At 45.7% G+C, this 24,924-nt stretch overlaps 1 protein-coding gene across 2 annotated transcripts in view; it reads left to right on the top strand.

Annotated features, from left to right (window-relative positions):
* The window catches only part of VPS50 (VPS50 subunit of EARP/GARPII complex), a 302,084-nt gene that overhangs the window by 38,683 nt on the left and 238,477 nt on the right, over window positions 1-24,924 (top strand). For both annotated transcript variants that reach the window (XM_040352336.1, XM_040352337.1), the window contains exons 3-4: window positions 15,946-16,068; window positions 20,978-21,049. In XM_040352336.1, coding sequence (XP_040208270.1) covers window positions 15,946-16,068; window positions 20,978-21,049 — 195 coding nt within the window. The remainder of the gene's footprint in view (window positions 1-15,945; window positions 16,069-20,977; window positions 21,050-24,924) is intronic.

Genomic DNA, 24,924 nt, shown 5'->3' with positions numbered 1-24,924 from the left:
TTCCAACTTTCTAGGCTTCCCCAGGTATAAAACATGTGATAAAGTTTGATATACAACGTCAACATATGAAAAGGGCAGAACAGGCAGCTGCCCGGGCCCAGACTACTCTCCATGCGTATATACACGGCCTGTACTGACTCATTTATAGAGACTAGTCTTATAGTTTTTCCCACCCTCATCCCATGGCTGAATGGTGATCTAGTGGTAAAGTATGGGGCGAGATTCCTCACCCTGTTGTCATTTCTTGTTATATTTGTTATTAGAGAAAAAGGAAGAAACAACCTTCACATACAAAGGCAATTAGGGTACGGCCAATCTTTATTGGAGATAAATCCATAGAAGGAAATGATTGTCGGGCTTCAGAGAACCTCAGAGGCGGGTCTTTCTAAACCCCTAAACCTTCGGATGATTCAAAGGAAGGCAAAAAACCCCCTCAGTCAGATGGACTCCAAGGGGGGAAAATTCCTTCCTGACCCCATAAGGCGATCGGATTGTCCCTGAATCATCAGTCTAGGTTGCCCAGTTCATCAACTCTCATTATATGTATGGTGCTATGTATGGGGGTGTTTAGGTGCTATGAATCAACACATACTAAAATGCACAATCAAATAGTGAATAAAAAAGTCTACAATTCCTAAAAACACACTCAAATAATAAATAAATAAATCTTTGTTGGTAAGGAGGCTCTCTGATGATTTAAGTGCCCCTCGGATTGTGACAAGGAGGCTCTGTCTTAATGTCACTGCTCCTTGGATGGTGACATCAAGGCTCTCTGATGTAGGTGCCCCTCAGATTGGGGCAAAGAGGCTTTGTGTTAATGTCACTGCTCCTTAGATTGTGGCATCAATGCTCTCTGATGTAAGTGCCCCTCAGTTCCAAACGTTCCAAACAGATGTGTAATAAATGGACTCTCCCTGGTTTCTTTCATCACGTCACGTTCCAGGAAAACCATCTCACTATCCTCTTCATACTTAAGTAATTTTCTCTTTTCCACAATTTTAACCGCCAGCTTCTGGTCAATGTCGGGATGAGAGGCCAACATCACCTTCCCGAAGCCTCCCACTCCAAGGACTCTATAACAGGTCATGTGTTCAAAGGAGAGTACGCATGACTGGTCCTTGATGGCAATGCCGGATGGTTCTGGTGACGCGATCTCGTGGTTTGTACTGCTGAACCACTGCTCAAAACCACAGCTGATTGCAATAGATGGAGATAGATTGTTTGATGTTGCACTGTGGCATGATGAGATGACTATGCTTCTCCTTTCAGATGACTCTGTGTCCTTACTGGTGGATGGACTGACTTCTGTTTTCTTGTCCTCGGTGAAGGGACTGGCTGCAGTTTCCCTGTCCTCGGTGGATGGACTAACTGCAGTACGGTTGTCCTCGGTGGAGGTCATGGCTGCAGGACAATACTGCAGCCATGCTGTATTGTCCTCGGTGGATGGACTGACTGCAGTATTGATGTCCTCGGTGGATGAACTGGCTGCAGTATTGTCCTCGGTGGATGAACTGGCTGCAGTATTGTCCTCGGTGGATGGACTGACTGCAGTATTGTCCTCGGTGGATGGACTGACTGCAGTATTGTCCTCGGTGGATGGACTGACTGCAGTATTGTCCTCGGTGGATGGACTGGCTGCAGTATCGATGTCCTCGGTGGATGGACTGGCTGCAGTATTGTCCTCGGTGGATGGACTGGCTGCAGTATTGTCCTCGGTGGATGGACTGGCTGCAGTATTGATGTCCTCGGTGGATGGACTGACTGCAGTATTGATGTCCTCGGTGGATGGACTGACTGCAGTATTGATGTCCTCGGTGGATGGACTGACTGCAGTATTGTCCTCGGTGGATGGACTGACTGCAGTATTGATGTCCTCGGTGGATGGACTGGCTGCAGTATTGTCCTCGGTGGATGGACTGACTGCAGTATTGATGTCCTCGGTGGATGGACTGGCTGCAGTATTGTCCTCGGTGGATGGACTGGCTGCAGTATTGTCCTCGGTGGATGGACTGACTGCAGTATTGTCCTCGGTGGATGGATTGACTGCAGTATTGTCCTCGGTGGATGGACTGACTGCAGTATTGTCCTCGGTGGATGGACTGGCTGCAGTATTGTCCTCGGTGGATGGACTGGCTGCAGTATTGTCCTCGGTGGATGGACTGGCTGCAGTATTGTCCTCGGTGGATGGACTGGCTGCAGTATTGTCCTCGGTGGATGGACTGGCTGCAGTATTGTCCTCGGTGGATGGACTGACTGCAGTATTGTCCTCGGTGGATGGACTGACTGCAGTATTGTCCTCGGTGGATGGACTGACTGCAGTATTGTCCTCGGTGGATGGACTGACTGCAGTATTGTCCTCGGTGGATGGACTGACTGCAGTATTGTCCTCGGTGGATGGACTGACTGCAGTATTGTCCTCGGTGGATGGACTGGCTGCAGTATTGTCCTCGGTGGATGGACTGGCTGCAGTATTGATGTCCTCGGTGCCATTCGGATGGTGGCTATGAGGCTCCCTCAAAGGTTGGAGACGAGGCTCTGTGTTAATGTTACCGGTCTTCCAATGGTGGTTATCAGGCCCCTGGCTGCAATTCAGATGCTCGCTCAGGTAGGTGAAGCCGTAGAATATCTTCTGCTTCTGTGAGTCTATTGGACTCCCATAGTATATATTTTTAATGAATACTTCCCCTGGAACTCCTTTACTCAGATGTTCCTCATTAATCTAGAAAGAAAAGAAAAGTATTTGGTCAATATTTGTGATTGTTACAGAAAAATCCCCAGAAATCTTCCCATTGTGCTGGGACTCCTCCCTTATCTGTATACTTACATGTTGAGGTGGAAATGGTGGCGGTGACTTCCTTTTCTCGGTCTTCTTCCAGTCCACCTTGCATAAGAAGGGGTGTTCTCTGATATCTCTTATGTGCCTCATCCGCTTCTCTTGGTCTTTACATAGGAACTGTAAGGAAGAACAAAATATAATAAGATACATTGGAATAAAATGAACAATCTCTAAACAATAGAACCCCCTTTTAATATTTGATTCTGACAGTTACATACAGTGGAACCTCTGATTACGAGCATAATCCGTTCCAGGAGAACGCGCGTAATCCAAAGTACTCGCAAATCAAACGAGTTTCCCCATTGAAGTCAATGGAAACAAAAATAATTTGTTCCGCATTGACTTCAATGGCATGCAATACCGCTGGGGGCGCAGGAGAGCCTCGGAATCGTCCGGAAAGGCCAGAAGACAGTTCGGCTGACCTCGGAAAACATTGGGAGGACTCCGTTCACGAGCCTTTTGGAGGTCAGCCGAGCTGTCCTCTGGCCTTTCCGTGCATTTCCGAACACTGCGGTTCGGCTCCGACGCCCCCCACACCTCAGGCCAAACACGGTACTGCACACCGCTTTGGCCTGAATCCTGCTCGTATTAGCGAGACAACACTCGCAAACAGAGTTAGGATTTTTCTAAATACAGCGCTTGTATTGCGAAACACTCGTTAACCGCGTTACTCGCAATCCGAGGTTCCATTGTATTTCAGTTTCCATTATTTTGCTTTCTATCCTGCTACTATGTCCTAATTGGATGGTAGGATGGTGCCTTATTTGTGTCATATTAGTTCAAAAGAGTTTTTAACCCTTTCACGCCGACGCAACGCATATATGCGTCCTCGGCTTTCGGGGGTTATACCGGGATGATGCCTGCAGCCGCAGGCATCATCCCGGTACTGTTGTTTAGAGCCGGCGATCGGCTATCCAAACATAACAACAGATGCGGCTAAAAGCCGCTCGGTTGTTATGCCGGAGGAGCGGGAGGGGACATCCCCCCCTCCCGCCGCCTCTCGCCGCTCTGACCGGGCCTCCCGTCCCACCGGGAGACCCGATCCTCCATCCGCCGCATTCTGTGTCTAGGCAGAGACTGACACTAAGCCGTAAACGGCTTTGATTCAGTCTCCGCATTGAAACCACGGAAGCGGCGTCATGACGTCACTTCCGGGTTTCTCGGCTGTCAATGGCGCCGGATTTAAAAAAGTACACAGTATTCAGAATCGCCGTTTTCGGCAATCTGAATACTTTGAAGTGCAAAGGAGGGCTCGGGGGTCTTTTAGACCCCCGATCCCTCCATAAAGAGTACCTGTCACCACCTATTACTGTCACAAGGGATGTTTACGTGACAGCAATAAAAGTGATCAAAATAAAAAAAAAAAAAAAAAAAACACAATTTAATATTATAAAAAATAAATAAATAAATAAGAAAACAACAATTTTTTTTATTTGAAGCGCCCCCCTCCCCGCGAGCTTGCGCAGCAAAGAAAACGCATACGGAAGTCGCGCCCGCATATGAAAACGGTGTTCAAATCACACATGTGAGGTATCGCCGCGATCGTCAGAGCGAGATCAATAATTCTAGCACTAGACCTACTCTGTAACTCTAACCTGGTAACCGTAAAAAAAGTTTAAAGTGTCGCCTATGGAGATTTTTAGGTACCGTAGTTTGTCGCAATTCCACGAGTGCGTGCAATTATAAAGCGTGACATGCTTGGTATCTATTTACTCGGCGTAACATCATCTTTCACATTATGCAAAAAAAAATGGGCTAATTTTTACTTTTTCATTTTTTTTTAAATTCATGAAAGTAAATTTTTCCCAAAAAGTTGTGTTTAAAACACCGCCGCACAAATACCGTATGACATAAAATATTGCAAAAATCGCCATTTTATTCTCTAGATTCTCTGCTAAAAAATATATATTTAATATTTGGGGGTTCTAAGTAATTTTCTAGCCAAAAATATGGATTTTGACTTGTAAACACCAAATGTCATGCTTAGGCATGAAAGGGTTAAACAGCAGATAATTTGAGATTTTCCTAGCTTGTGACGGAAAATATTGATTATATGATGACAGGAGGCGAGTATCGTGTGCATTAATCTTCCTTTATTAATGCTCACAGCAGAATACATTTCTAATAACTTTAATGTAAAAAACTTTTTAAAACAGACTACCCCCTCAGTAGTCCATATAATCCTCTAACCACGCCCCTAATAGTGACCCCATAAAAGGGGCTGTCTGTGAGTGTTCCTCCTCTTTCTTGATGCGATAATCTTCATATAAGAATGGTACCAGAAAGAAGGATCGAAGCGTGTCCTTGGAGTGAAGACCGGCCGGTCGACCTCTGAATGACTTCCAACGGGAAGTGCACCACCAACCATGACCCAACAGGGGTTCCAGGAACAAAGAATCCAAAACGAGGATTTTCAAGCGAGCTGCATTCCAACGAGAAGGCAGGGTTCAATCATTCTCCAAACCGGATTACCCGTCTGTAAGTCCCAGATCGGCATTCAGTAACCTGCGAAAAGTGAAAACAATCGTAATAGGGAGGGTCGGGAGGGAAGATACTCGCCTCCTGTCATCATATAATCAATATTTTCCGTCACAAGCTAGGAAAATCTCAAATTATATATCAGACAGGAGGCTCATATCTTGTGCAAGTTCAAAGCTCAAATTTTACACATACAGATATGATTAAACACAAAGTCATAAATCTAAGGAAGGACCGATAGGGAGATATGGTCCTGAGGTCTGAAATAAAATTGACGGAATGTGGTCTCGGAAGACCAATCCGCCGCTCTCAAGAGATCAGAGAGAGAGCCTCCTGAAATGACTACTTTAGTAGCCATGGCGCCCCTGGTGGAATGAGCTCCGAACAGGGTAACGTCAATCCCCGCCATTTCCATGGCGGTTCTCACCCATCGTGCCAGGGAGGCAGACGAGACAGGAAGGTGGGGATTGACATAGGATATAAGAAGTTGAGAAGAACCCGCAGGGCGTAGATTAGCCGTGAGGGATTCGTATGTCTGAAGACACCGAACGACACAGAGGAGGGGGTGAGCAGGAAAAGGATAGAATACTGAGTAAATACCAGTCTTGGTCCTGCGCACGATGGAAAATTCAACGCCGTGTGGCGAAAATTGTCTTCTGGAGATGTCAAGAGCTCTAACATCTGACACCCTCTTAATGGAAATTAGACAAAGAAGGACCGTCAATTTCATGGATAAAAGTCTCAGGGATAGGTCCGAATTGTCCCCCCAACTGGCGAACATATCAAGTACCTTGGAAACATCCCAGGTCACTTGGTATCTAGGCCTAGGGGGACGTTGAAATTTTATGCCTCGTAACAGCCGGCATACCAAAGGATGTCTGCCAACCGGTAAAGAATCCACGGGGCAATGATAGGCTGAAATAGCTGAGCGATAGATGTTAATAGAACTGTATGCCTTACCGGATTCGAAAGACTCCGCCAGGTAATTAGCTACTAGCGAAACAGGGGCCTGTATGGGATCAACCTGTCGTTGATCACACCAACGAACCCAGAGTCCCCAGGCTGATCGATATGCCGATCTAGTCCCGGGGGCCCAGGCCAGGGTGAGGAGATTCTGAGCCGAGACTGAAAGGCCTCTATCTGTGGTCGGGATCCCGAGACTAGCCACGCCAGAAGTGGCAGGTTGTTCTCCAGAACCATGGGGTGAGGATCCCCGGTCGGATTGGTGAGGAGGTGAGGGGAGTAGGGAATCAGTCTGGGAAAGTCTATAGTCATTCCCAGTAGCAGAGGAAACCATGGTTGGGTCGGCGACCATGGTGTAATTAGGACCACTGTCGCTCCCAGGTTGGTTATCCGTAGGAGAAGTCTGGGGATTATTTGAAAAGGGGGGAACGCGTAGTGTGTCCCCTCTGGCCAAGGTTGGCGGAGAGCGTCCACCGCATGTGCTTCCGGATCTGGCCTCCAGCTGAAGAAACGAGGTAGCTGGCGATTGAGGCGTGAGGCAAAGAGATCGAAAGATAGCGGACCCCAAAGTTGTTGCAAGTGAAGAAAAATTGATCGATCCAATTTCCAATCGCTGGAATCCCGGAGATATCGAGAATTCCAGTCGTCTACCGAATTGGACACCCCAGGGATGTATTCCGCTATAGGGGTAATGTCGTGAGACAGGCAGAAGTGCCAGAAGTCTTTTGCGATGTATGCCAACGTCTTGGATTTGGTGCCTCCCAGTCGATTGACATATTGCACCGCTGCCACATTGTCCATGCGAAATAGAATACAGCATGTGGACGTATGAGGCATAAAACTCTTGACGGCGAACAGAGCTGCCAAAAGTTCCAGTGCATTGATATGCAGGGAGGTTTCCGTTGCGGACCACGTCCCTCCTGTGGAGGACGTCCCGCACCGGGCGCCCCAGCCCCTGCGACTGGCGTCTGATTTTATCACGACGTCCGGGGAGGGGTTGAAGATGGTCTTGCCGTTCCATTCCACGGCATGATGAAGCCACCATCTCAGTTCCTCGGTAGTCTCTTGACATAGGGGAATCTCGTCTGAATACCTGAGACCTTGTCTCAGATGCATAATTTTGAGCCGTTGGAGGGCTCTGTAATGTAGTGGGGCCGGGAAGATGGCCTGGATGGAGGCCGCGAGCAGGCCCACCAGCCGTGCTAGAGTGCGGAGGGATAGAAAACCTCTGCTTAGTGCTGCCCGAATCTCTTTGCGGATGAGCGCAAGTTTTGTTTTGGGTAGACTGAGGGTTGACTGGACGGTGTCTACCGTAAAGCCCAGGAACTCTATTTGTTGGGCTGGGGTTAGACTGGACTTTTCGTAGTTGATTACGAAGCCCAGTTCTTGGAGTAGGGAAATTGTCCAAGACATGTGAAGGAGGGCCTGATTTCGGGAGTAGGCCATGATGAGGATGTCGTCGAGATAGATAATCAGACGAACTCCTCTGCTCCTCAAAGCTGCCACCACTGGTTTCATAAGTTTGGTGAAACACCATGGGGCAGACGACAGGCCGAACGGAAGGCAAGTGAACTGCCACATTCTGCCCTTCCACGGGAAGCGAAGTAAATGTTGTGAGTCGGGGTGTATGGGAACCGTAAGATATGCATCTTTTAGGTCCACCTTCACCAGCCAATCGCTGGGGTGGAGAAGGTCTCGGAGGAAGTGAATACCTTCCATCTTGAAATGTCGGTATTCGACATATTGGTTCAAGCCCCTCAGGTTTATTACCGGGCGGAAGCCTCCCCCTTTCTTGCTTACTAGAAACAGGTTGCTTATGAAACCTGGGGAAGAGGGATCTACTTCCATAATTGCCTGTTTTGTGACCAGATCTTGAATCTCTTTGTCTATGAGGCGTTCTTTTTGCTTTGCAAACCGAATGGGTGGGAGAATCATATTGAGGATCGGTGGGAATTGCAGGTCTATGACAAACCCCGTGACGGAGTGTAAGATCCATGCGTCTGCCGTAATCGCAGACCAATTTTGGGAAAAATACTTCAGACGTCCCCCCACGGGAGTGTAATCGAGTGTGGTGTAAGGTATGCTCACCGGTAGGAGGTCGGGATCGTGGATAGCCGCGTCCACCACGTCCGCGCCAGGGTCTGCCTCGAGGAGGAAAGAACGGTGCAGGTTGTGCCATCGGGGTGGCATAGGACGGAGCCTGGTACTGATATTGAGCAGGGGATCTGCCCTGTGGCCTGAAGAAGGTAGAACGGCCGGCAGAACGGCCTCTATTTCTGCCGGCCCTGTTAAAAACCTTGTTGGTTCCCGTTTTTCTTAGGGAATTCTGGGCCTTATCCAGACTGGTGAACAGTCCAACAAATTTATTAATATCCTTGATGACCATGTCACCAAAGAGCATGCCTTCGGCTGCCGGGCCGGGCTCGGACTCCGCCAGGTGGGATAACTGGGGGTCTAAACGCATAAGGATTGACCTGCGTCTTTCCACTGAGCATGCCGTGTTGGCGGTGCCAGCCAGGCACAGGGCTCTCTGTGCCCAACCCCTAAGCTGTGGTAGGTCAACTGGTTGCCCAGAAGCCGCAGCCTGCTCTGAGAGGTTGAGTATTTTAGTTAACGGACCCATCAGGTCCAGGACGCGGTCCTGTATGGCTCGGAAGGACCGTTCAATGCCCTTCTTTTGAAATTTTCCTGTTTTTAACAGGTATTTTGTTAGAACCGGATCAACCTCCGGGGTGGCTACCACTTTTTTGGGAATGGAGGGTCTGGGGCATTCGGCCCTCAATTTATTTATTACCCTTGTCTAAGGACTTCCTTGCCCACAGTTCCACGTATTGTGAAACGTGCGGTAAAGGAGTCCACTCTCCAGAACGCGGGTGTGTTATTGCGTCTGGGTGGAAGAAGGGTTCCCCGAGGGCGTCCAGGAGGACTTCGTCCTGCGTGGCAGGAGTGGCTGCTGTATTAAGAGCCGTAGCCCCAGCATCTTCAATATCTGAATCGGAGTCAGATCCGTCCGATCCCTCTAAAGGGTCGGCAGAGTCCTCCTCAGAGGAATCCACGTATGAGTCAGGTTTTGCTCTTCTGGTGGCATTAAGTCCCTTTTTCTGGGTCTCCCTGAGGTTCAGGGGTCGAGATGTATCTGAGTGATGCTGGGGTTGGTAGACCGTGGTGGGGGCTACCTGTAGCAGATTATTTACTTCCCCTGCCGGGGAGTCATGGACCGCAAGGGTGTGTTTCCTTTTTTGCAAGGATTTTCCCTTCTTAGTGGGCGGTTCACCGCACTGAAGCGGGATAGGTGTGACATCCGTGGGTTGTAGTGCCCAGGGGGATGGGGTAGTGGAGGCTAGGGCAGCCTGAATAGACATCTGTATGATGTCCTGGAGTTGGGAGGCACTCAGGGTGTGTGAGGTGCCTGTGGTTTGTACCTCCCCACTGGGGTTCAGTGGATTGGCATCAGTCATCTTGACAAGTGACCCTTAAGACAGTACTTAGAGCAATGAATTTTAGATTAGTTGCTCAGGCTGGTAAATATATATATGTTGACCCTCTGTTAATTATGGGTAATTTAAATTAAGGGTGACTGAAGCTAGCCAGCGCTGGGGAAGTATCTATTCTCAGGGAAAAATCCACTGTACTTAGCTGTTTGGGGAACAGTGTATGCAGGCTCCTGTCCTATCCTCTCCTCCGTAGGCTCCGAGTGGCTACAGAGAAGAGGGGAGCCTCAGAACTGCAGCGGCCCGGGAACGAAGTCTCGCGAGACTTCGTCCGGTGCGCGCTGATTGGTTGAGCGGCGCACGAGGGCGGAGCCGCCCCTTGAGAGCGCGCGAGTGTCGTGAGGGAGAAGATGACTCTAATGGCGATGTGCCAGGTCTGTCAGCTGTGCAGGGTGTCGGAAGGAGACGCGCTCCCGACACCTTGCTGACTGACTGACGCGCGGTACAATACAAAGAGAATCAGTTGAACAGAGCGAAGGTTCAGCAAGAACAGTTAAAGGTAAAGGCACTGTAAATCCTGGAAACACAGGACAGACTGTAAAACATGTATAAATCTATACCATATATCAGAAAAGATTATACATAATAAGGAAAACACATATATATATGAAAAATCATGAATATAGGAAATACAGGAGGGAATCTCTCTAGTAGTCCTATAAAACAAAAACACACTAATAAATGAGTACTTATCTGATCTGTGAGCAGAAAGAAAGAGGAGGAACACTCACAGACAGCCCCTTTTATGGGGTCACTATTAGGGGCGTGGTTAGAGGATTATATGGACTACTGAAGGGGTAGTCTGTTTTAAAAAGTTTTTTACATTAAAGTTATTAGAAATGTATTCTGCTGTGAGCATTAATAAAGGAAGATTAATGCACAAGATATGAGCCTCCTGTCTGATATATAATTAATTGTTATGGGGAATGTATTAAAAAAGATCTTTCTATGAAATCTGCACCTGCCATGATTTTTTTTTTTATGATGTCGATGGCAGCCCTAGGAGAGGTCTATAGGTTGTCTGTGTAAGGAATGTCCCCAGAAATTGTCACTATTCACGGGAACCACCCAGACAATGGATTCAAGTTAACTACTTCAGTCCGAGGCCATAGAAAAAAGATGGCCTCCAGGTGGCTCTATAAACCCAGGAGGCCGTCTTTTTACGGCCTCGGCTCCTCTGGCCACTGGGGCGCACGCCCGGCACGTCACCGCGATGCCGATGCACGTGCCTGGCGGCCGTGATGTCCGCCAGGTACCCGTGATCGGCAGTTATAGAGCAGGGACGTGGAGCTCTGTGTGTAAACACAGAGATCCACGTCCTGTCAGGGAGAGGAGACTGATGCTGTGTGCCTTGTACATAGGGACACAGCATCGGTCACCTCCCCCAGTCAGTCCTCTCCCCCACAGTAAGAATCACTCCCAGGATACACATTTAACCCCTTCCTCGCCCCCTAGTGTTAACCCCTTCCCTGCCAGTCACATTTATACAGTAATCAGTAATAATCGGTGCATTTTTATAGGACTGTTCGCTGTATTAATGTGAATGGTCTCAAAAATGTGTCAAAAGTGTCCGATGTGTCCGCCATAATATCGCAGTCCTAACAAAATTCGCATATCGCTGTATTACTAACAAAAAAAAAGTAATAAAACAAATTTCAGAATTATATCCCCTATTTTGTAGCCACTATAACTTTTGCGCAAGCTAATCACTATACGCTTATTGCGATTTTTTTTTTTTTTTTTTTTTACCAAAAATATGTAGAATACATATCGGTCTGAACTGAGAAAAAAAATTGTGTTTTTTTTTTTTTTTTTTTTTTTTTAGAAAAAATTGGATATTTATTATAGCAAAAAGTAAAAAATATTGTGTTTAAAAAAAAAAAAAAAAAAAATTAGCGCAAAAAAAAAAAAACGCAGAGATGATCAAATATCACCAAAAGAAAGCTCTATTTGTGGGGGAAAAAAAGACGTCAATTTTGTTTTTTGAGGCACGACCGCGCAATTTTTATTTAAATCGACAGTGCTGAAAGCTGAAATTTCGCCCGGGCAGGATAGGGGTATATGTGCCCAGTAAGCAAGTGGTTAAACACATCTAGGTAGATTCAGTAAGAGTTAGGCCGACTTATCAGTAGATAAGCCGACCTAACTCAGAATCTACGCCGACTTATGTTTAAGCGTATGCTCAAACAGAGATACGCTTAAACATATCTAAAATAGGACGGCTTGCGCCGTCCTATCTTAGGTTGAAATTTTTCGGATGGCCGCTAGGTGGCGCTTCCATTGCGGGCGGCGTAGAATATGTAAATGAGTTGATACGCCGATTCACGAACGTACGCCCGGCCGCCTCAGTAGATTTACGCTGTTTCCGTAAGGCATTAGCAGGCCTAAAGTTATTCCATCTATTAGATGGAATAACAATGTTAAAGTATGGCCGCCGTTCCCGCCGCGAGATTCAAGTTTTTTACGTCGTTTGCGTAAGTCGTCCGCGAATCGGGATTTACGTCTTTTACGTCCACGTCGAAATCAATAGGCCCGTGCGGCGTGCTTAGCCGCAATGCACACTGGGAAATGTAGTCGCCCGGCGCATGCGCAGTAAATATAAAACCTCAAACGTAAGGTCAAGCACAATTGGCATACAACACGCCCCCCTAACACACATTTGAATTAGGCCGCCGATGGACGCCGGGCAAGACACAAACGAGGGGCATTTAAACTGTAAGTATTTATTTTTTTCCTTAACCACTTCCATACCGGGCACTTATACACCTTCCCGCCCAGACCAATTTTTAGCTTTCAGTGCTGTTGAACTTTAAATAACAATTGCGCGGTCATGCTACACTGTACCCAAACTAAATTTTTATCATTTTGTTCCCACAAATAGAGTTTTCTTTTGGTGGTATTTGATCACCTCTGGGATTTTTATTTTCTGCAAAAAATAAAAAATTACCGAAAATTTAGAAAAAAAAAAAAAAAATTTTTGTTTCCGCTATAAAACATTGTAAATAAGTAAGTTTTCTCCTTCACTAATGGGCACTGATGGTACTGCACTGACTGGCACTGATAAGGTGGCACTGATGGGCACCAATGTGGTGGCACTGATGGGTGGCATGGATGGGCACTGATGGGCGGCACGGATGGGCAGGGATAGGTGGCACGGATGGGCAGGGATAGGCGGCACGGCTGGGCAGGGATAGGCGACACGTATGGCATGGATGGGCACTGATAGGCGGCATGGATGGGCATAGATGGGCACTATCTAATGTGTTGTACTAATGCCTGCCAATCAGTGATGCCCATTGTGGGCACTGATTGGCATCCATTGTGGCACTGATTGGCATCCATTATGTGTCATCCCTGGTGGTCTAGGGTGGCATACCTTTGATTTAAATCCCTGGTGATCTAGTGGAATCCCTGGTGGTCCAGTGGGCATCCCTGGTGATCCAGTGGGCATCCTCAGGTAGGACTGTGCTGATAATCGATCAGCACAAACCCCCCCTGTCAGAGGAGCAGTCGATCGGCTCTCCTCTACTCGCGTCTGACAGACGTGAGTGAGGAAAAGCCGATTACCGTTTTTTGCTGTTTACATCGTGATCAGCCGTGATTGGACACGGCTGATCACGTGGTAAAGTGTCTCCGTGAGAGACACTTTACCTAGATCGGTGTTGCGGGGTGTCAGACTGACACCCTGCAGCAACGATCGCCGTGATGCGCGCCCCCGTCATATGACGTCCAGTCAGGATTCTACAACCACTTTGCCGCCGTCAATCTGTCATTGGCGGGCGGCAAGTGGTTAAAATTCCCTTCTAGGTTTGGGGTGCGCGCTATACGGCGGTGCGCGCTTTACCCCGATAAATACGGTACATTGAGGAGGAGTTGCTCCAGCTTATTATGTATTCCTATACATAATATATGTCGGTTGTGTGTCATTTCATTGGGAGGTGTCAGTCTTCCTCGCCGCTCTATTAGTTGGTGACAATGAAATAAGATTGCAATCAAGCCAGCGAGAATCGCTTTCAATAACTGTTTTCCAACTCCTCGCGCTCAATTAAGCATCCTCCTGCCTCTGAAAGTGTTAAGGATTGATATGAGTCACTGGCGTCTTCCAGTTGCGGCTTCTCTGCACCACGCTTCTCTTTGGGATTTTTACACCGTAATTTAGTCCTGTATCTAAGCAACTGAAGATGTGTGGTATAAAATTTCTCTTTTATAATGGACAAAATGACACAAGAATAGCGGTGGCCGATATACAATTTTGTATGAAATCAATTTATTTTTTAAGTTCTCGTTCATCTGAAATTGAGGAAAGTAGTGGTCCTGACGTAAGTTGGTGGAAAAGACGTTTTCCACATCGGTAGGGAGCGAAAGGTTGTGCAAGTAAAAGTCTTTACCTTCAGACTTTAGAAGCACTTGCCGACCCGGCCATAGACAGATGACGTCCTGGTCAGGAAGTGCAACACCGGGTTATGGCTGCAGCAATATGCCAGAACCCCGGTATTGTTTGTTTCAGCCGGTGATTCTCTACAAGGTTAAAGTGATCCGAGGGGCGTATTTGCCACTGCTTCACTTTTACAAGCGGCAGGTCTAAAGCCTCGTACACACGATCGGATTTTTCAGATGGGAATTGTGTGGTGACAGGTTGTTGTCGGAAAATCCGACCGTTTGTACGCTCCATCGGACAATTGTTGTCGGATTTTCCACCAACAAATGTGGGATAACGTGCTTTAAAATTTTCCGGCAACAAATGTGTGTTGGCCGATTTATCCGATCGTGTGTACACAAGTACAGTACAGACCAAAAGTTTGGACACACTTCTCATTCAAAGAGTTTTCTTTATTTTCATGACTATGAAAATTGTAGATTCACACTGAAGGCATCAAAACTATGAAGTAACACATGTGGAATTATACATAACAAAAAAGTGTGAAACAACTGAAAATATATTTCATATTCTAGGTTCTTCAAAGTAGCCACCTTTTGCTTTGATTACTGCTTGGCACACTCTTGGCATTCTCTTGATGAGCTTCAAGAGGTAGTCACCTGGCGCAGCACCCCATCACTCTCCTTCTTGGTCAAATAGCCCTTACACAGCCTGGAGGTGTGTTTGGGGTCATTGTCCTGATGAAAAATAAATGATGGTCCAACTAAACGCAAACCGGATGGAATAGCATGCCGCTGCAAGATGCTGTGGTAGCCATGCTGGTTCAGTATAAATCCCCAACAGTGTCACCAGCAAAGCACCCCCACACCATCACACCTCCTCCTCCATGCTTCACGGTGGGAACCAGGCATGTAGAGTCCATCCGTTCACCTTTTCTGCGTCGCACAAAGACACAGGGGTTGGAACCAAAGATCTCAATTTTGGACTCATCAGACCAAAGCACAGATTTCCACTGGTCTAATGTCCATCCCTTGTGTTCTTTAGCCCAAAAAAGTCTCTTCTGCTTGTTGCCTTTCTTTAGCAGTGGTTTCCTAGCAGATATTCTACCATGAAGGCCTGATTCACACAGTCTCCTCTTACCAGTTCTAGAGATGTGTCTGCTGCAAAAGGTGGCTACTTTGAAGAACCTCTGCTCCTCCTTTAAACGAAACAAATAGAGAAGGGCAGAGCGGAGATCTGTTTCTGGAAGGGCAGAGCGGAGATCTGTTTCTGGAAGGGCAGAGCGGGGATCTGTTTCTGGGAAGGGCAGAGCGGGGATCTGTTTCTGGGAAGGGCAGAGCGGGGATCTGTTTCTGGGAAGGGCAGAGCGGGGATCTGTTTCTGGGAAGGGCAGAGCGGAGATCTGTTTCTGGAAGGGCAGAGCGGGGATCTGTTTCTGGGAAGGGCAGAGCGGGGGTCTGTTTCTGGGAAGGGCAGAACGGGGATCTGTTTCTGGGAAGGGCAGAGCGGGGATCTGTTTCTGGGAAGGGCAGAGCGGAGATCTGTTTCTGGAAGGGCAGAGCGGGGATCTGTTTCTGGGAAGGGCAGAACGGGGATCTGTTTCTGGGAAGGGCAGAGCGGGGATCTGTTTCTGGGAACGGCAGAGCGGAGATCTGTTTCTGGAAGGGCAGAGCGGGGATCAGCCCACCAGTTGCTTTTTCATTGTCGGTACTAAATCAAGTTTTTCAGACTATTATGTATTATAAATTTCTGCATCTGTATAAGCATTCACCCAACTTCTCTATTTGTTTCTTTTAAAGGAGGAGCAGAGGGATTTTCGTGAACAGGCCATTGATCCTGAAGCTGAACAGGAGATCATCAACAGCATCGAAGAAGTCTACTTCTCCAATGACTCGCTGGATATAGTCAAATATGAGCTCGAGGTCAGTAGACTAATAATATTTTGTACATGTGCGACTGCTGCTCAGCTCTGTGTATTCCACAGGGGACATGTGCGTCAGGGTCCTGTACAGAACCATTTATTACAGTGTTTTAAGCTCCAGGCAGATAAAATCCCCAATTAGAGTGATTTTATAGGTATTTTTTAAATGTAAATACCTGAATTTTTCTTGGTATCCATCTTATTAAGGCCTACTCTGGGAAATATGCAAATTCTGACTTGCAGTGGGGCTGCACAAGGGTTAATTGCCTGTTTATTTTAGGAGAGAGTAAAATAACTTTTGCTTACTTGATCCTCTGCTCCCCTGGCAGACGGTGCCCATGGCTCCCCTGGCAGACCCATGCTCCGGTGGTGGGCTGTCCCTCTGCGTCATCATGTCCATTGCAGGGTTATGGACCCAACCTTAGTCTTGATGACATCAGGACCTTGGACTACTGGAGCATGAGGAGAGAAAGTACTGCGGGCATCGGTCTAGAAGTGCGAAGGATCGTGTAAGTAAATCATCCTTTCCATGCTCCCTAGAACTAGCAATTTAGGGCTTTAATATCACTTCAATGCCTAATGTACAGCCTGCATCAAAGGCCCACGTGCTTCAAAGAAACACAGGGATAGCTTTAAAAGCACTTGCATGTACCACGGCACTTTTGCTGCCATATGCACTTTATAGGTCGTCCGGTTCATTTTAACCAGCCCCTTCATTTCCAGGCCATTTTGTTATTTATATTTGCTATTTGGCACTGCACTACTTTTAACTGGTAATTGCTCGGTCATGCAACATTGTACCCAAACCAAATTTGTATCTTTTTTTTTCTTCCACAAATGGAGCATTTCTTTGGTGGTAGTTGACCACCAAAGACTATATAATCGACTATATAATCGATAAAGACTATTAGCTGGATTCAGGTAGGGCGGCTCACTTTTGAGGCGGCGTAGCGTATCGCATATACGCTACGCCGCCGTAAGTCAGAGAGGCAAGTGCTGTATTCACAAAGCACTTGCCTCCTAAGTTACGGCGGCGTAGCGTAAATGGTCCAGCGTAAGCGCGCCTAATTCAAATGAGGATGAGGGGGGCGTGTTTTTTGTGAAATTACTTGTGACCCGATGTGTTTTACAAACGGCGCATGCGCCTTCCGTGGACATATCCCAGTGTGCATTGCTCCAAAGTACGCCGTTCCGACGTGAACTTAAATTGCATCCAGCCCGATTCGCGTACGACTTACGCAAACGACTTAAAAAGATAGGCCTGTTCCGACGTCCATACCTTGCATGGGCTGCGCCACCTAGGGAGCAGCTTTATCTTAACGCCGGCGTATCTCTAACGTAAACGGCGTAACTAATTGCGACGGGAGCACGTACGTTCATGAACCGGCGTATCTAGTCATTTGCATATTCTACGCCGAACTCAACGGAAGCGCCACCTAGCGGCCAGCGTAAATATGCACCCTAAGATACAACGGCGTAGGAGACTTGCGCCGCTCGTATCTTAGCCTAATTTAAGCGTATCTGGTTTCCAGAATACGCTTAAATTTACGACGGCGTAGATTCAGAGTTACGACGGCGTATCTACTGATACGCCGGCGTAACTGTACCTGAATCCACCTACAAAAACTTAAAGGGTAACTCCAATTTCGTGGGGAACAAAATAATATAGCACATATAATTGCGACACTAATCATATTGTAATTGAATGTTATTAAAATTTACCTTTCCTGGTGAACTCTGTTTATACTTTTCTTAATGTCTTTATTTGTTATTTTATGTTCTGATAACTAAATAAAAAATTGAATGTAAACAAAAAAATTACCTTTCCTTTTCAGTTTGCAGCCACTGTAATTTTCTGATAATGCGTTGCAATAGGGCTACCTGGAGTTGTTCTGTACACAGAGTGTGTACAAACCACTCCCCAGAAACATCATTTCCTGCTTGTGTGATTGGCTCACCAATTTTGCCAGAAGTCTGAATATGATACAAGTCAGATTTCAGGCATCCCCTGCAAAAAAACAAAAACATTTTTGGAGAGATACTGTCAATAGGGATGCAGGCCCAGCAGCTTTCCTCATTAGTACCCTGCAGCTGCACACCTGACAGTTAAAGGGGTTGTAACGGTTCATTTTTTATTTTCCACTTAAGCCCCGGACCAAAATGCAGGTAAAGGACCAGGCCCCTTTTTGCGATTCGGCACTGCGTCGCTTTAACTGACAATTTTGTGACTGCGACATTATGGCGGACACATAGGACAATTTTTACTCATTTTTGGGACCATTGTCATTTTCACAGCAAAAAGTGCTATAAAAATGCATGATTACTGTGAAAATGACAATTGCAGTTTGGGAGTTAACCACTAGGGGGCGCTGAAGGGGTTAAGTGTGACCTCATCTGTGTTTCTAACTGTAGGGGGGTGTGGCTGTAGGTATGACGTCATTGATTGTGTGTCCCTATATCAGGGAACACACGATCGATGACGGCGCCACAGTGAAGAACGGGGAAGCTGTGTTTACACACAGCTCTCCTCGTTCTTCAGCTCCGGGGACAGATCGCGGGACTCCAGCGGCGATCAGGTCCGCGAGTCCCGCGGCGACTACATCGCACAGCGTCTCCCCGCAGGGAAGTGAGGGGTGAGCACGCTGACTAACCCCCAGCCAGAACGGCTCGGATGATGGGTGCGAGCTTACTGAGGAGGAACAGGAAGTGAGAAATTCAGACAAAGAAAAAAAAACATTTAGAAGGGAAATGGAAGGAAAAGGTAAGTGAACCAACAATGCACTAGTATAAAGGAACCAATTTAGTAAATAAAAAAACAAACTTTTACAACCCCTTTAACTATGAATTCCCATTAGAGGCACAGACAAACACACAGGTACTTCTTCAGAATACCAAAAGGTAGCAATCTGCAACAAAGGTTGTTATCCTTGCAATGTACATAGATCACCCAGGGGAGAATGTTTTTTTTTTTCTCAACAAAAGTGGAGTTATGCTTTAAAAAAATAAAACAAAAACCAATATTTTTTACTTTCTTCAATAAAACATATCCAATAGAAAAAAAAAATAATCTAATTTCTTTATAAATTTTGGCAAACATGTGTTATACATAAGTTTGATGGAAAAAAAAAATCCTAATAAGTGTATATTGATTGGTTTGCGTGAAAGTTGTAGCATCTACAAACTATAGTGTGTGTGTATATATGTGTGTATGTATATATATATATATATATATGTGTGTGTGTGTGTGTGTGTGTGTGTGTGCACACCGATTTCAAAAAGTAGTTCCTGTACTACTTTTTGCGATTTCGGACCGCGATTTACATTGACATCTGTGCAGAAACCTGCACAGATGTCTCTTAAATCACGGCTGAAATCGGGACTGCCAGCGGGAGTGAAATCGTGCGAGTTCAGCTGAACTTGCACGGCTTCACTCCCGCAGCCCAGTGTGAACCAGGGCTAATGCCCGGTACACACGATCCGATTATCGGACGAATGATCGTTCGTTTTTTTTTTTTGTATGCTAATCTCACGTCGAATCTGATGAGTTTACTAAAGTCACGAAAATTCTCGTACAGCAGAATAAAAAATCGGAAGTGATGTCATGTGTTATGGCTTATGCATTTGTATTGCATTTTCGAACGACAGCTGTACTGATTAAATGAAAATCGTACGACCTGGCATCGTACGAAAAAAAAATTTGAGCATGTCCGATAGAGTAAAATCGGATGAACTGTCCTGATCGGCTCTCGGAAGCTCTGTACTAACGATCCGATTATTGTACGATCGTTTCGAAAGCGGAATTTTTCGTACGATTTTTGGATCGTGTGTACGGGGCCTAAGCCTGTCAGCCTGATGAAGAGCAGGGATGCTTGAACCTGTACAGTAGCTGCTTTTGCTGTTTGCCTTATGTCTACATGATTTGAAGATTGAAGTAAAATAGTTTGCAACTGGAGCATATGTCCCTTTGTTGTTTCTATTGAAATTGGTGGACGTTTGGGAGCCCATCCTGACATTTTTCTCCACTACATGAAAATTAAAGAGAGAAGTAACCCACCTAAAGTTTTAATATATATATATATATATATATATATATATATATATATATATATATATATATATATATATATATATATATATATATATATATATATATATATATATATATATATAATTTAGTATAAAAAAATTCTACTGCTAGCGGTGATCAACTTATAACGGGAAGGCAATAGTGTGGCGGACAATCTGACACTGGAGGAAACTAATTGCCACTGACATCACCAGTGACACGAATACACTGATCAGTGATAATACTATACACTGTAACTGTACTAATGACACTGGCTCTGAAGGGGTTAACATCTAGGATGCTCAAGTGGTTCAAAGTGTGCCTAACTATGTGTAATGTATGTACAGTGTGCTGCTTTTTACTACAGATCTCTGTTTCGGGGATAAGAAACTGACAGATCGCTCCCTCTGTACAGAGCTCTGTGTTGTTTGCCAGCATAGGGCTCTGGGCTGTGATTGCACACAGCTGATTAGCAGGTCCCTTTTAGTGAATCATTGGGTGGGACATCCCCACAGACTCTCCCACTGTGTGCAATCACTGCGGGTGCTGGGCAGGGGGCACGCACATGTGCGCCCGAAACACGGATGTAGGCAGCGACGTACAGATACAGTACTTTGCGTACAGCGGCCGCCCGTCTGCAGTACTTTGCCGGCCGGCGGTCACCAAGTGGTTAACAGAACTGAACTTGACTGTCTGAATTCAGTGCATTGTCCTTGTTTCCTGGGTATTAGTAATAATACCTCACTGATTGTTGTCATTTGGATTGTGTTGTTCAATTTTAATTACATAATTGTTACCGATTTTAATAATAAAATGACTAATAAACTTGTGTTCCTCTGTGCAGAAGCTTCCACCCGTCTTGAGTCTGCAGGAGATTGAAGAGTACAGAGATAAGCTGAAGAGACAACAGGCAGCGGTGAGTATCCTCTGTTATTTGGCTCCTGTTTTCTCTGTCTATATATTTGGGGTTAGAAGGTGAGCTATTGTTAGACACAATGTAATCCTTCCAGGCTTTATTCCGAGGAGTGAGAATCACGAGAACCCACAACCAACTTTATTGATAAAAGCCTTCAAGGGAGTCCCAATCCCCGCAGTGTCAATTCAATAAAAGGCCACTTAGATTTTCTGCTCATTATATTAACGGACGTTGTAGAATTTACATCTCAAACAATCTCCCGATCCCTCAGCCCAGCGAGACCTCTTAGATCAGAAAGCTCTTCACCTGGCATGAATTCAATATAAAATGGTAAAATAGTTTTCCAATGAGACAGAGTTTTTCATCTGCAAATCAATAGAACTTAAAGCTTTAATAAATCAACATGAAAAGTACTATTTTTAAACTTAGTGATTGGCCTTTTCTTACTATGTGAAATAAAGCAGTGATAAAAAAAAAAAAAAATTTCCGTGAGTGTTATGCGGTGCATAACGGCACAGTATGACCGATTTACCTATAAAACTGTTCCCTCAAGCGTTGCTTTGTGACTGCAGTCGGCGCTTCCTTCTTCCTCTTCCTTCTGGGTTTATGCTCTTGGACTGTTTGATGTCCGGGCCACACAGGTGTCACTATCGCACATGTGTACGGAAGTCAGTCGCAGAAGTGTGCTCGCAATGGTTGTCACGAGCGATCGCAGGTGCCCGGTGGTCATTGTGCCCACCGGGCACTTGCATTGGCTCCGGGGGCGAGCATGCATGACTCCGGCAGTGCGCCCCTAGTGGCCGCAGGGCGAAGCAATGTAACACTGTGGCAGCTGGTCGGCAAGTGGTTAAAGTGATACTAAAGCTTTGTTTAAAAAAATAATAAAATGACAAACATGTCATAGTCACCTGTTCTGGGGTCCCTCGGCAGCTCCTCCCTGCATTAGATAAACCCCCCTAGGAAAAGCGCGCTGCTGAGGGGGTTACCTTGCGGGCACGTGCCTGAGTCATACACTCGGCGTCCATAGACAGCGAGTGTATGATTTGGCCCCGTCTCCCGATGCCCAAGTCATTGGATTTGATTGACAGCAGCTGGAGCCAATGGCTCCTTTTGCAAAACTGAGCCTAAAGCGGAGTTCCGCCTGCAAAAAAAAATAAAATGTAATTGAAGTCGGCTACAAGGGGAGGAACCGGATCAGCGCAAGTTCCATTTCTGGGTAGAACTCTGCTTTAATGGAAGAAGCAATTCGCCCTCTAGATGGCACTTTTGTATCCTACCGTAGGTCATATATGTCATCGTCAAGCTACTGTTGACTACGGTTGCAAAACATTAGACTGACCTAACTGTCAACTGAAATGCAACAATGGTATCTACGTTGCCCTTGTTTGAGGACGGCTTGTGTAATTGTCACCAAGGCATTTGTTTGAGAAATATTCCCTCTAACAATCTCAGAAGTAACCTGATTTCTATGACAAACTACTAACCACATTGTTCTACACTTATGCCTCGTACACACGACCATTTTCCCGTCGTGATTCCTCTCCAGCCTGACGTTCATGCAAAAAAACGTCCGACCAAAGCGCGGTGATGTAAAACACGTACAACGAGACTAAAGGGGAAGTTCCTTACAAATGGTGCCACCCTTTGGGCTGCTTTTGGGCTGCATACTTGATTCTGAGCATGCACGTTTTTTTTCCCCTTGGAAAAGCATACACACAACCATTTTTGCGACGAGAAAAAAACTGACGGGAAACACGACAAGAAAAAAGAGAGCTGGTTTCAATTTTTTTGTGGGCAGTTGTTTGGTCGAGAAAACTGCTAGGGAGCATACGCACGACCGGTTTTCACGACCAATATAAAAAATGTCAGTTTTCTCGTTGTGAAAATCGGTCGTGTGGCATTACACTAAAGTCTGAGTATAATCATAAAACATACATATATTTATATCAAATGCCAACACAGCCTTAAAGTAGAGGAGATGTATGGATTATTTTTGGAGAATAAGGATGTTGTTTGGTGTCACTTTAACACATTCCCGCCCGGCCTATAGCAAAATGACGGCCAGGGCGATGGTTCAGTTATCCTGACTGGATGTCATCTGACAGACACGAGTAGAGGAGAGCCGATCGACTGCTCTCCTGACAGGGGGGTCTGTGCTGATTGTTTATCAGCGCAGTCCCCCCCCCCCCCTCGGATGCCCACCCAGGACCACCAGGATGGCCACCACACTGGACCACCAGGAAAATGCCAATCTGTGCCCAGGCAGCTGCCAATCAGTGCCTACCCACAATGCCTGCCAGTGCCACCAGGGATGCCTATCAATGCTGCATATCAGTGGCCAGCAGTGCCACCTATAAGCACCCATCATTGCAGCCCTTCAGTGCCCATCAGTATCTCCTATCAGTGCCACCCATGAGTGCCCATCAGTGCCGTCTATCAATGCCCATCAGTGCCACCTCATCAGTGCTGCCTTATCAGTGCCCGTCAGTGCCGCCTTCAGTGAAGGAGAAAACCTACTTATTTACAAAAGGAAACAAAAGAAAAACTTTTTCCCCCACAAATTTTCGGTCTTTTATTTTTATTTGTTGCGCAAAAAATAAAAACCACAGAGGTGATCAAATACCACCAAAGAAAAGCTCTATTTGTGGGAACAAAATGATAAAAATTCAGTTTGGGTACAGTGTAGCACGACCGCGCAATTGTCATTTAAACAGCGACAGCGCTAAAAGGTAAAAATTGGCTTGGGCAGGAAAAGGGTGTAAGTGCCTGGTATTGAAGTGGTTAAGTAGATGAGATCCTGGAGATATGGTAAAATCTCTCTCGCGCTCTCTCTCTCGCGCTCTCTCTCTCTCTGACCCATTTCATTATGTATATTTTGTATAGGAAATGTGTGAATTAAACATGAAGACTTTTGAACATCAAAATGAAATTTTCTTTAATGCGATTTGGCAGATACATGATGTTTACGTCCCGTGGCATGTGAAAGTGGCGATTTCTGTTAAAAGATGTCATGTATAATGCAAAACCGCCAATAACTGTAATTGTCTCATGTGCAAAAAATGGCTTCTAAGAAACCGAACAGAAAATAATTTCCTTCATCGTTTGTTCTCCTTCTCCGTCATCAGTTTTATTGCTCAGACGACTTTCCGAGTGATTTTCTTTTATTTCCACAAAGTTAATAACTTGAGCCTTGTATGTGAAATGGGACGAGATGTGCATGTCGAGTAGAAACCGCAACCGCTATGTAATCTCTTACTAAATTGAATTGTATTTTATGATTTGTACTTTTTATTCTTTCCTGTTCTTCCATAATTTTTAAAGCATTTTAGGCTTTTTTTTGTTGTTGTGGTCTTTCTTCTGTTTTGGGATTTTGGGATGTTCTGAATCTTATTACTAAAATGTTATTTTTTTGTTTAAAAATAACTTACACATTATACTTGCCTGCTCTGTGCAGTGATCTCTATATCCTATTATGTGGCACTTTGTGTTGGTCTATCACATAAAATCCCAATAAAGTACAAAATGTGCAAAATTTTTAGGGGTATGAATATTTTTTTCAAGGCACTGTATGCCTAGGATAAAGGGATGATGTATGCTTCTTTCAGATTGTTCTTTTAACTAATTGTTACATTCTTAGTGATGTCACCAGTCTAGCAATTGAATAGGTTAGCTTTTCAGTGATGTCACTCGTCTCTGAATGTATAGGTTATATGCTCGGTGATGTTCCTGTTCTCTATTGAATGGATAGACTGTATTCTCAGTGAGGTCATGGGTCTCTAGTAGGGTTGTCCCGATACCACTTTTTTGAGACCAAGTACAAGTACCGATACTTTTTTTAAGTACTCGCTGATACCGATACTTTTTATTTATGTCAT

Source organism: Rana temporaria, chromosome 5 (genome assembly GCF_905171775.1).
Source record: "Rana temporaria chromosome 5, aRanTem1.1, whole genome shotgun sequence".
In the NCBI taxonomy this organism is placed as follows: domain Eukaryota; kingdom Metazoa; phylum Chordata; class Amphibia; order Anura; family Ranidae; genus Rana; species Rana temporaria.
The sequence above is the reverse complement of the archived record's forward strand: the minus strand, read 5'-3'. Positions and strand labels throughout refer to the sequence as shown.